This window comes from Eretmochelys imbricata, chromosome 9, assembly GCF_965152235.1.
Source record: "Eretmochelys imbricata isolate rEreImb1 chromosome 9, rEreImb1.hap1, whole genome shotgun sequence".
NCBI classification, from domain to species: domain Eukaryota; kingdom Metazoa; phylum Chordata; order Testudines; family Cheloniidae; genus Eretmochelys; species Eretmochelys imbricata.
In genome coordinates this window covers 54,336,338-54,349,464 of record NC_135580.1, presented here as the reverse complement: position 1 = coordinate 54,349,464, position 13,127 = coordinate 54,336,338, and the positions used below count along the sequence as shown (strand labels likewise).

At 44.2% G+C, this 13,127-nt stretch overlaps 1 protein-coding gene across 1 annotated transcript; it reads right to left on the bottom strand.

Annotated features, from left to right (window-relative positions):
- Window positions 1-1,572: 1,572 nt before the first annotated feature.
- Window positions 1,573-4,395, bottom strand: SMCO1 (single-pass membrane protein with coiled-coil domains 1). Its single transcript, XM_077827234.1, has 3 exons — window positions 4,370-4,395; window positions 3,765-3,914; window positions 1,573-2,226 (listed from the first exon to the last, which is right to left on the bottom strand). Exons 1-3 carry the CDS (start codon window positions 4,393-4,395, stop codon window positions 1,803-1,805), a joined length of 600 nt encoding a protein of 199 aa, XP_077683360.1. The 3' UTR covers window positions 1,573-1,802.
- Between the last annotated feature and the right edge of the window lie 8,732 nt (window positions 4,396-13,127).

Genomic DNA, 13,127 nt, shown 5'->3' with positions numbered 1-13,127 from the left:
CAGTAGAGCCTAAAATGAGTAGGGCTGTTAAGATTAGAAAAGAGATGATTAAGGGGACATATGACAGAACAGTATAAAATAATAGTGTGGAAAAAGTGAATAGAGACATGTTAGTTATCCTTTTCCACAATACAAAAACCAGGGGTTAGGCAATGAAATTAATAGACAGCAGGTTTAATACAAACATAAGGAAGTACTTTTTCACACCACACACAGTCAATCCGAAGAACTCATTACCATGGGATATTGTGATGGCTGAAAGTAAACTGCGTTCAAAAAAGAACTAGATAAGCTCATGAAAGATGTGTCCAGCAACTAGAATGGCTATTAGCCAAGAGGGTCAGGGATATGACTCCATGCTCAGTGTGACCCTAAACCTCTGAATGCCAGAAGGTGAAGACTTGGGTGGATCTCTCCAAAATTGCCACTGTCAGAGTCAGGATACTGTGCTATATGAACCATTGGTCTGATCCAATATGGCAGTTCATAAGAAATCAACAAGATGAAATTCAGTAAAGACAAGTGTAAAGTACTACCCTAAGGAAGGAAAAATCAAATGCACAACTACAAAATGGAATAACTGGCCAGGGTTAGTGTTGCTAAAGAGTATCTGAGGGTTATAGTGGATCATAAATTGAATATGAGTCAAAAATGTGATGAAGTTGCAAAAAGGGGTAATATCAGTCTTGGGTCTATTAACAGGAGTATCATATATGAAACACAGGAGGTAATTGTCCTGTTCTAGTCAGCACTAGTGAGGCCTCAGCGGGAGTAGTGTGTCCAATTCTGGGTGTCACACTTCAGAAAAGATAGGGATAAACTGTCGAGAGTCCAGAGGTGAGCTGTTGTTGTAAAAAATAAGTTGTTTAGAAAACCTGACCTATGAGGAAAGGTTAAAAAAAACTGCACAAGTGTAGTCTTGAAAAAAGACTGAAGGGGACCTGGTAAATCTTTAAATACATTAAGTGCAGTTGTAAAGAGGATGGTGATCAATTGTTCTGTATCTTCACTGAAGGAAGGACAAGAACTAATAGGCTTAATCTGCAGTCAGGGAGATTTTAAATTAGATATTTCTGGCTATAAGGGTAGTTCAGTTCTGGAATAGGCTTTTAAGGGAGATTGTGGAATCCCCATCATTGGAAGTTAAGTACAGGTTGGACAGACACTTGTCAGGGATGGTCTTAAGTATGCTTGGTCCTGCCTCAGGACGGTGGACTGGACTTGATGACTTCAGGAGATCCCTTGCAGTCCTATATTCCTAGGATTCTGTGAAAATACTGATTTTCCACAGACCAGTAACACACATTAAACAATAAACCAAGGAGTTTTATTACAAGAAATTAGTGTCTCTGTTGCATACTACAGTTTACAGCTTTCATAGACATGCAATGAGAATACAAAGTACAGTAAAGCAGATTTTATGCTGGAAAATGTTGGCATTTGAACTCTTCAGCATTATGCAAGTGTCAAAATCTTTAGCTAAGAGACAGAAGAATCTTTGTGTCCTTCCCAGCAGCCTCTGGCTACACATTTACGTGTACATACTGAGCTTGTACATGATGGTGCCGAAAATCTTTTTGACTGGTGTATTGATTCTGGGAATCTGCTTGGCTTTTCAGACTCATGATACACATTAGCATGTCATGGTTGAGAGTGTTTGTATGTATGGATCTGTGTGTTGATATACACATGCACGAAAGTAGTTGGGGTATGTAATTGCATGTTTATGTAGGAACCTCTTTAGGTTGTAAGCTTGTTTGTCCTAAGTGGGTAAGGGAGTTTTAAGAAATCTGCCACATAGGTTATTTTTGGACAAGGGTTACTTTCTTTTTTGGATCCCTCTGTGCTCTGCCATTCTCTACCACCTGCACAGCACACAGCAGGCTCTCTTGAAGGATCTGGTTCTTCACGACCTTGGTTATCATTGTGCTGATATCACTGGTGTACTTTTGCCTCTGGTTAGCTGGGTAATACTGTGCTTCAGAGCAATGTATGATGAAAAAGGTGCATAGAGCTAGGACATCTCCTTCTTGCAGCCCCAGCATCTCCAGCACTGCTTCCCACACCAGTCTAATTTTCTGGTTCTTGCCTTTGTGCCTCATGACAGAGGCTAAGGTGGGGAGGCCTCCCGCCAGATCTGGCAGCTTCACTCTGACACGGGAATGTAAGCAGCAAAGCATTTCACTGACATAGCTGTAGAAAAGATTTATCTCCACTGAAGTGAACCTGCCATGGAGATGGAGACAGAAACCACTTCTCAGACAAAAATACTTCCCATATACTTCAGTTCATTCCCATTTAGGTAATAAGTGGAGAATTCATGTGATCTGTAACCCCAGTAATCCTTGGTAATGCAACCATCACATCACAGTAACCCTTCTACTTAAAAGGCAAACACACAGTTATCATTTTCAACAAGGAGTCCGGTGGCACCTTAAAGACTAACAGATATATTTGAGCATAAGCTTTCGTGGGTAAAAACCCCACTTCTTCAGATGCATGGAGTGAAAATTACAGATGCAGATATAAATATACTGACACATGAAGAGAAGGGAGTTACCTCACAAGTGGAGAACCAGTGCTGACAGGGCCAATTCGATCAGGGTGGATGTCCACTCCCAATAATAGATGAGGAGGTGTCAATTCCAGGAGAGGCAAAGCTGCTTTTGTAATGAGCCAGCCACTCCCAGTCCCTATTCAAGCCCAAATTAATGGTGTTAAATTTGCAAATGAATTTTAGTTCTGCTATTTCTCTTTGAAGTCTGTTTCTGAAGTATTTTTGTTCAAGTATAGCTACTTTCAAATCTGTTACAGAATGTCCAGGAAGATTGAAGTGTTCTCCTACTGGCTTTTGTATGTTACCATTCCTGATGTCCGATTTGCGTCCATTTATTCTTTTATGTAGGGACTGTCCGGTTTGGCCAATGTATCTACACCATCAGAGGACCCAACCACATCAGCCACACCATCAGGGCTCATTCATCTGCACGTCTACTAATGTTATATATGCCATCATGTGCCAGCAATGCCCCTCTGCCATGTATTTAGACCCCAGTTCTGCAGAGGATTAAGCATGTGTGTAATTTTACTCATAAGAAGTCCCACTGAGTTCAGTGAGACTACTTATGTGCCCATAGTTACACATCTGTAAGTTTTCATAGGATCAGGTCAGAGTTATCTAAAAGTAGCCTGTTTTTCAAAGCACTATGCACCTGAGCTGCCATTGCTTTCCATGGGAACTGTGAGTAGCTCAGGACCTTTTAAAAAAAGCCTGTTATTTAGATGACTAAATATGGATATGGGAGCCTAACTTCAGGCACCAAAATGTGAAAGATTTGGCCTTATTTGCTAGCAGAACAAAACCAGGGCATTAATAAGATTCTGATTGTTACTGCTTATAGTGGGACACAATTATCTGAAAGATTTTGAAAGAGCATATGGTGTCTCTGGTATTCTTAGAAATGGTGTAGGTTTTTAAGATATAATAATATTTAGTGCATATTTAAAATTTCTTTAGAAGTTTTTGCACTTGGAATGGAATTTGCCTTGCATTTGCTGAGATCAACAAACTATATTCTCTTGTGGTAAAAGGCAATTCAAAGCCACATCCCTGGATATAGAAAGAGTTTTATTCTTTTCACTCAATGTAGCATAAGCCTATTCATCTTCACCTGCACATATACAATTTACACGTTTCTCAATTCTCTAATCTCCCAGCTGATGCATGGAGGGGAAACTGAGCTGTTTTTAATTCTGTGGCTCACCTGTGCTCCAGCAAGGATATCCACATCTCATCCTCGTCCACCTGCTTCTCCAGGGTTTTATCCTGAAACTGCAGCTTCTGTGTCAGTTTATCCATGGCAGAGTTCAGCTCTTTGAACTGAGTCTCCACAATCTGCAGCCTGTTTTCCACCCTATGGAATATAAGAACTGGAGTCATTATTAGAATCAGTATATCTGAACTTCTACACTGAAAGAGGGCTCCATTTCTGCTGCATTATGACTAACTTCAGATCCAGTTTAAGATTCCTCCATTTTACTTGGAAGTCATTCTGACTCCTTTTGAAGGTGTTTGCCAGTTGAGCGTCAGTTGCTTGATGTAGTCTGGGTCCTTTAGAAGTAGTCATAACATAACCTTGACTGTCTTTGAAAACTATCTGAATTAATGTATCAGACACCCTCATTCTTATCATAAGAGATTAAATGTCTACTAATAGTGACCTATCAAGCTCAGTCTAATCTCATTGAGGGTTTCATTTTAGCACCCAAATTGATCCTATATAACATTTAAATCAGCCCTGTATAAAATCTGCCATGAAAATATAATAATACCTAATACTTAAATAATACTGTAATACTTAAAACCAGCCTTTTCCTTGCCTCCTTCAGTACCATGGCTGGTGACTTCCTAGTCCCTACTAACTCTCCCTACATAGGTGCTAGAACTAGGGGTGCTACTACACCCCCTGGCTTAAAGTGGTTTCCATCATATACATGGCTTATAGGGTGGTTCTATGGCTCTCAGCACTCCTGTCCTTCTACTGCAAGGTTTTCCTTTTATAGGAACATTTTTCCCCAGCATGCTTTTCTAGAGGTGGCTCTTTAAATATGGCAGAACCAAATAGCTGCAGCACTAAAAAGGCTATTTCCAGCTAGTAAGTACTTGTTATGTTTTCCTTCTGATTTCTAAGAAAGTGGTTGTTAGGGGGCTTATTCCTTCACCCACTTACTTCCCTGGTCCTTCTCGCATGAACAGAGAGCAACAATACCCAAAGTCCAAAGGTGCAAACAATTTGATGTTTATTGGGGTGAACTTCCAGCAAGCATGATTCCAGTTTCCTTCCTTAGTATCCTCCTTCCCAGCTCTGACACCACAGAGCCTTACACCTGTGTCCCTGTTCCCATTCCTACCCTTAGCCAAACATGATTCCAACTTCCTTACTCCCATTCCCTGTTCCCATTTCCCCCTTTAGCAAAACATGATTCCAATTTTCTTACCCCCATTCCCTGTTCCCATCTCCCCCACCCCCACCCACTCACTCACTTCCTCCCTCATTGACTACAGATTATATAGTAAAACTTGAGTTCTGCTTAGCTATACCTTAACCAATCATTTTCCTGAAATTTAACTAACCAATCCTAACATATTGTAACATGATTATGTAACCAATTATATCCCACCACCTTAATTAGTTTACACCCAGCAAAATTAATTATACAGCAGACAGGAGCAATCACAGAACCAGACAGAGATTATACAGACAAACAATAGCAAAGTGGAAACTATAATGACAAGACAATACAGAAGTGAGGGTTTCACATCCCAGCTATTGATAAGTGAGTTCTTGCCAGACAGGATGCTATCAAACTAAGTTTCCTTTTACATTTTCTAGGCACTTCCCTTTCTCTGGAGGTGATAAGAATACAATCCTGTCCTGATAGTGCCTAACAGACCAATAGCACCTTATTTCAATGTGACTAGTTTGGAATGTGAGGATGTGACCGTTCGCTTCCCAGCTTATGGCTGCCTCTGCTGCTTAGCCAAAGGCCTTAGCCTAAGAACAGGGCCTCAGACTGTCACAGTAAGAGAAGGCCCTTACACCAGCAGATAGTGATTTTGATTCTTTCTTTTATACCTCTAGAACTAGCCAAGCAATAAGAATACACCTAAATTCTTAAAGTACAGGCCTTTGCAGACAGGCCTGAATATCTATATCCTAACACTCCACCCCTTTTTTTTCTTTTTCTTTTGGGATCCTCCTGCCCAGGTATCCCTGGAAAAGCATAGGACATATGGCGACACATTTCCTGATAGGGCCAGGCATCAAGGTGGAAGATGTCGATATTCCATTTGTCCCACTGCCCCTTGTGTAGTATAGTGCCCTGCACCTTCTCTCATACGGGCATACCACACCTATTCCAATTAGTGTTCCAGACTTCCCATTAGAGTGGGCCTGAGAAGGTTGGGTCCGGGTTGTCTAGTACACTGCAGGGTTTGGAGGGCTTATTACATTACTTATAGGTTATCTCCCTATGCAACGTAACACAAGTACAGTTAACAATTCAAAATCCACAGCAACACTGAGTCCTGACCACTGCAGTATGGTCCAACATCCGAGACACCCCCAAAACACTGCCTCTCCTCCTTCGATGGGGTCACGATCTTGTGTCCAGTTGCTGGCAGTTGCAACAAGCTGCCCCTGGAGGTTTTGCTTGCTTTTGTCCATATCATAAGTCCATTGAATGTTCACAGAGAAATGGGATATTATCCAAACCAACTTGACCACTTGGTATGGAATCAGGCAGTAGGCACTGGCTTATTTACAGCAATAAGATTCACAGATCCGTTTGTGCACCAAAGTCCATATAGCAGCATGTACATGTGTGTAGTTTGGTTATGAGCTGGTGTAATTGTGCCCCCAGTAATATGTACATTCCCAGCAAAACACCTTATACACAGTACACCCAGTTGTCCACCCCTTGCATAGGCCATTGATCCTGCTCCTCTGTAGTCATAGGAGAGGGGCACATCCAAACATCTTCTATTGATTTACACTATTTTACACACCCCTCCATTGATTCCCAGTGAGCTCCTCCCCTTTTCATTATTTCCATAGGGCTTGTGGGGGCCACCTTAGTTGCCATTCCATTTCCAGGTACCACGGTAGCTATTACACAGATGCTGGCCTCCTAGTTGAGCATTTTGCATTCCCATACACATCTCCCCCCCAAGGTCAGCCTTTTGAAGCCATCCCCCACCCATATCATGAGGTTTTCTGTTCATTAAAACACAGCAATGCTAGCAACAAGACAAACACCACAGACAAACAACACAAAACACAGATCCATGGTATTCTGGGTTATTCTTCTGCTGGCGCCAGCTTGCTTGTAGAGTGTCTGAAAAACAAAAGAAACAGCTTCCACCCCCATGGTGGGGACAGACTATTGCTTAATAATAATACCACTTTCTTTTACAAATTTCCTTGCTAATTGCAGGAAAAACAGAAGAATTACCTCCAGGCTGTCCTTATTTCGTTCTATAGTCAGGCTAGTGAATTACCTCACTCACTGGTCATTTATGAAATTCATGAGATGGCGTACCTCAGTTTCTCCTCTTGTACAACAGACCAAGTTTGCAATAGTTTCTCTGCTGTACCAAGCTTTAAGTTTATTCTGAGGTAATAGCTGAGACACAGCTTCAGATTTTAGCACTGTACACACATACACACACACACACACCCCTTAAGGTTAACCTGTCCCCTTTATTTTCAGGCTTGACTTGTTTTTTTCACCTCCCTTTCCTGGAGGGCCATAATCTGAGTCTTCTAGTAGCTTGTTTGCTGACCGGATGTATTCATTATTTGCAGCTCCTTTGTGCCCATCAGCTAGGTAATTTGCATTTACACAGAGGCTTACTAGCTTGCTTCTGGATCCAAAGCTGTTAGCAGCTCAGACACTGTCTTAAAAGGGAAACATTTCACTTCCACCAGAGTTCTGATTACTTTCCACTTTCATCTCCTGCTCCAAAACACACACAGATCTGAAAAAGAGAAAGCACAACCTATTGTGGCCCCTTTTGGAGCACTATTAGGATTTTAATGAAGTACCATGTTTTATTTGCATTTCTTTTACCCCTTCTCCAATATACACTGCACACGTCCTGGGAAAATGCACATTCCTTCCATATAGTTTAACCTCCATAACATTATATTAGCCATATTAATTTTACACAAGGTGTAACTGCCTCCCCCATGCCCACAGAGTTTTCATGCACACCCGCCAAAGCAACAATCTGATCCCCCAGAGCCATCCCAAGGCTCAGTGTTCCCATCATTCCTCCCCTTTTCCTTTTACCTGTGCACATACAAAATTCTCTTTTACCTAACATCCCTTGCACTGTGATTACTCAAATACACAACTGTACCCGATTACACTTCCAGCTTGTACAACTAGACACAACCAGGAGCAGCCAAGTTAAGTTCCAATAGAAACCCCTTCCATCCTTTAGTGATTTTGATTACATTAGCCAAAAGTCAAATAATTTTGATGAGATTCTCTCTCTGCCTGCTGCCTGCAGCAGTCCCTTATAGACCATTTCTGTGGGAAAAGGGCCCATTTTCCCTCAGAATAGCTGTAAAGGCTTCTGGGGACAGAAGCGTAGTGATGGTAGTAGCCACTCTACCTGACCCCCTTGGATAATTTAATTACCAAGCTTCCATCCAATGTGACTGCACAGAGTTGCACATACAGTTACATTTATATAACTGGGTTTTATCATTAAACAAAAACTTCCTTCTTGACATCTCACGTAAGTATCCAAAGTACCCTCCATTAAAACTTCAGAAAAACAAAAGAGTGTGGAAAGGCAGGTTGCAATTTGAAACTTTTTTTTTTCTTTCTCTCCACTCCCCCAGGACCAAGTCCCAGCTCCAGTTGCTAAAGGTCATCTGTTAACTCTGCTTTTGACTATGGACCCTTTTGTGCCAAATCATCTTTAACTACCCCTAACTAATTTACAACCCTTCAGCAGCCCTTGCTGAAGCAGCACCAAACTTGAAAGATTACTGGCAGCTTACCATAATGCTGCCCTTACTTCAAACCTCTCACAAGCAGACTGAAGTGCCTCCTTTCCCTGGAAGGCATTCAGTCCCCATGGGCAGGGACCTTCTTCCACTACCCATGTACCAAGGAGGGTGGGCTCCTCAGCCACCCCCCATCCCTCTGGGTCCCCTAACACTTCCTCCATTTCCTTTTTAATCTCATCCCAGGTTGACCCCTGTACCTGGTATGGGCCCTGGTTCTCCCTTATCCATTTATCCAAAAAATCCTTTACCCTGGCTTGCCAGAACCCGCAACTACCATCACGAGAGTTCGCGATACCCCCTCCAAGCAGCTGCACGGACTGTTGGGGAGGGGGACTTACAGGCTGCCACTCACCTATCCAATGCGATGCATCCGAATCACGGCACCAAGATGTTAGGGGGCTTATTCCTTCACCCACTTACTTCCCTGGTCCTTCTCGCATGAACAGAGAGCGACAATACCCAAAGTCCAAAGGTGCAAACAATTCGATGTTTATTGGGGTGAACTTCCAGCAAGCATGATTCCAGTTTCCTTCCTTAGTATCCTCCTTCCCAGCTCTGACACCACAGAGCCTTACACCTGTGTCCCTGTTCCCATTCCTACCCTTAGCCAAACATGATTCCAACTTCCTTACTCCCGTTCCCTGTTCCCATTTCCCCCTTTAGCAAAACATGATTCCAATTTTCTTACTCCCATTCCCTGTTCCCATCTCCCCCACACACATGCCCATGCCCACCCCCACCCACTCACTTCCTCATTGACTACAGATTATATAGTAAAACTTGAGTTCTGCTTAGCTATACCTTAACCAATCATTTTCCTGAAATTTAACTAACCAATCCTAACATATTGTAACATGATTATGTAACCAATTATATCCCACCACCTTAATTAGTTTACACCCAGCAAAATTAATTATACAGCAGACAGGAGCAATCACAGAACCAGACAGAGATTATACAGACAAACAATAGCAAAGTGGAAACTATAATGACAAGACAATACAGAAGTGAGGGTTTCACATCCCAGCTATTGATAAGTGAGTTCTTGCCAGACAGGATGCTATCAAACTAAGTTTCCTTTTACATTTTCTAGGCACTTCCCTTTCTCTGGAGGTGATAGGAATACAATCCTGTCCTGATAGTGCCTAACAGCCCAATAGCACCTTATTTCAATGTGACTAGTTTGGAATGTGAGGATGTGACCGTTCGCTTCCCAGCTTATGGCTGCCTCTGCTGCTTAGCCAAAGGCCTTAGCCTAAGAACAGGGCCTCAGACTGTCACAGTAAGAGAAGGCCCTTACACCAGCAAATAGTGATTTTGATTCTTTCTTTTATACCTCTAGAACTAGCCAAGCGATAAGAATACACCTAAATTCTTAAAGTACAGGCCTTTGCAGACAGGCCTGAATATCTATATCCTAACAGTGGTCTATTTTCATATTTCCTATGAATAATATAACTAAAAGAGGTGTTGGGAACACTGGGGCATGGCCACTAGGTAACTCGAGGGGATGGAAGACCACGAGTGTCGATGAAGCCCCCTTGCACTAGGCCCCGGTGTCCTTGGCCCCCCCTCCTGCCTGGAGGCACTCGCAGCAGCTCTGCGTACTAGGCCCAAGTGTCCTTGGCCCCCCTGCCTGGAGGCACACACAGCAGTTATGCTGAGAATCTGCAACAGTATGTTGCAGAGTCAGACTGCCTGAAACTAAGCAAGGCCAAACAGGGGAGATATGGAAGAACAATGCTGAATAAAGCAGCTTTATGTATAGTTTAACAAATGATCCAGAGAATCAGGGAACTAGCTGGGAACTGGATTGGCTGGCTATATGGATACTTGGGGCAGCTTGCTATTGGATAAGTATGCTGGGAAAAAGGATGTATAAAAGCCTGTGTAACTTCCTGCTCTGTTGTGCAGGATTTGAGATTTTATTCTCCCTGTACCTTTTTGCAGCTGCAAATAAACTTTTCTGCTTCTCCACCCCGTTGTGATTATTGGGTGTAGCACACCGGGTAACGAACCAACTCAAGCTGTTGTTCAGCCTCTCGGCACTGGGTGCCGGCAACAGCTTTTGGCGTCCCTGGGTGGGCGACGAGGCTGCAATTTAGCCTTGCCCGGACCCCTCCTGGAGGTCGAGGATTGCGGCGAGAACCGACGCCCAGCGCGCACCGGTGAGTTCATCGGGGGCCTCGGAGGAGACGCGATTTGATCGACCCCAGAGGGCACAACGGTGCAACGCACTCATATAGTGGAGAAGCTGTTGTGGATGGCGGTGAAGAACCGGTCCCTTAGACATGGGGGAGGAGCAGCTGCAGGCCACGGTGAAGAACCGGTCCCTTGGATAAGGTAGGAACCTTTTGAAATCCGGATTATATGCTCTGTTGGAACCTGGGGACACCCAGAGTTACCCTGTAGGTATGGGACAGGGACAGAGCTCAGAGGTTAGGGCACGGTGTACGCCCCTAGAGTGCATTCTAGCAAACTGGAAGGTATTTGGTGCGGATCCGATGACTAAGAGCCAATTAAAACGATTCTGTACAGTTGACTGGCCTCAATATCAACTAGAGGACCAGGAGTGGTGGCCACCAGGAGGGTCAATTAATTACAACACGATCCTTCAGTTACTCCTGTTCTGTCAGAGAACAAGGAAATGGAATGAACATATGTATGCGCATTTGTTTCTGACTTTATGTACTCGACCAGATATTTTACAGCACTGTAATCTGACTCCGACTGGTTCGGTAGCAGCTAATGTTAGTCCCCAGACCCCCAACCCCCACTGTAATGGCAGAGCCGGTGTCCCCTTCGGCCCCCACACTCCCACCGTATAAGGGTAGGATGCCTCGGGTTACAGAGATTGCCCCCTCGGTGGGACTCTATCCTTTGCTTACCGAGACTGTTGTGGCTTGCCCAGGGGCAGATGGACGTCAGGCTACCACTATGCAAGTTTACACCCATGTGCCATTCAATCCAATAGACTTAGCAGCTTTTAAAACACAGGCTGGGGAATTCTCAACGAACCCAAACAGGTTTATTTCAGTCTTTGAGGAGTGCCTCAGTAGTCACAAGCCGATTGAAACGACTGTAATATCCTCCTGAGAACCCTGTTGTCTGAGGTGGAGAGGGATCAGGTTACAGCTAAGGCAAGGGGAGCATCAGCGTTCAAGCGAAAAAAAAGAAAGGAATCTATCTGTCAAGTTCCTCTCCAAATAATTGTAAGCGGCTCAGGGCATTTCTGGGTATGGCAGGCTTTTGCAGGATATGGATCCCAGAGTTTGGACTGTGGGCTAAACCCCTGTACGACTGTGTAAAAGGAGTGGATCTACCCCTTCTATTGGACCCCAGAGGCTGATAGGGCATTTAAAATCCTGAAAAGAAAATTAATGGAAGCCCCAGCTCTGGACCTGCCGGATCTCTCTAAGCCGTTTCAGTTGTATGTACATGAACGAAGGGGTGTGGTCCTAGGGGTGCTTACACAGCTGTTAGGAGCATGGAGACATCCCGTGGCTTATTTTTCTAAGCAATTGGATCAGGTTGCAAAGGGTTGGCCGGCATGTTTACAGGCGGTCGCAGCTACTGCCCTATTGCTTGAGGAAGCGGAGAAGCTAACATTGGGAGGGGTTATGCAAATCTATACTCCCCATATGGTCCAAGCCTTATTGGATGCAAAGGGAGGGCTTTGGCTCACCCAGGCTCGGATTGCTCGGTACCAGGCTAAGCTGTTAGAGAACTCTGAAGTCACCTTACAGCCTTGCCCCTCCCTTAACCCAGCCACCCTCTTGCCAGAAACAGAGGAACAGAAACATAACTGTTTAGAGATCATAGATGTCTAGTACTCCAGCTGTCCGGATTTAAAGGATGTACCCCTCCCAAATGCAGATTATGAGTGGTACACTGATGGTAGCAGTACTGTAATAGATGGGCAAAGGAGGGCGGGTTATGCTGTTGTGACCCTCCATGACACTGTGGAAGTTGAAGGTTTGCCTGCTGGGACCTCTGCCCAGCTTGCCGAACTAATAGCCCTGACCCGTGCACTTGAACTGTCAAAAGGAAAGTGGGTCAATATTTTTACTGATTCAAAGTATGCTTTTGGTGTGCTGCATACTCATGCTGGCAGGGAAGCACTTATCCAACTAAAGGGAAAATACTTTATCACTTCCGGACTCCGACCCCTGGCTGCCCAGGTACAAGCGGACTGCTTAGTCTGCCAAAAGAATAACCCCCGACCGGGACATCCTGTGCCACCAGCTGCCCTAGAACCCACTCCGGGCCCTGGACAAGTGTGGCAAATAGACTTTACTGAGTTTCCCCGGACCCAAGGGTTCAAATAGCTCCTTGTCATAGTGGATTGGTTCAGCGGACGGCCAGAAGCCTTCCCATGCCGTAACTGCACTGCCAGAACAGTGGCCCTCAAGTTTGTTAAGGAGATCATTCCTCGCTTTGTACTCCCCCTGTGGATGGAATCTGACAACGGGACACACTTCACATCAAAAATCATTCAAAGCATCTCACATGCCTTACAGATCCCCCGGAAACTCCATACGC

What these genes read in the sequence shown, in the direction of transcription:
- SMCO1 (XM_077827234.1), bottom strand. Translation starts at nt 4,395, where the DNA reads ATGGTACTGAAGGAGGCAAGGAAAAG. An exon ending in CTGAAGGAGGCAAGGAAAAG is followed by an intron (nt 3,915 to 4,369) that starts GCTGGTTTTAAG and finishes TATATTCCATAG; the next exon opens with GGTGGAAAACAGGCTGCAGA. An exon ending in ATATCCTTGCTGGAGCACAG is followed by an intron (nt 2,227 to 3,764) that starts GTGAGCCACAGA and finishes TCTCCATGGCAG; the next exon opens with GTTCACTTCAGTGGAGATAA.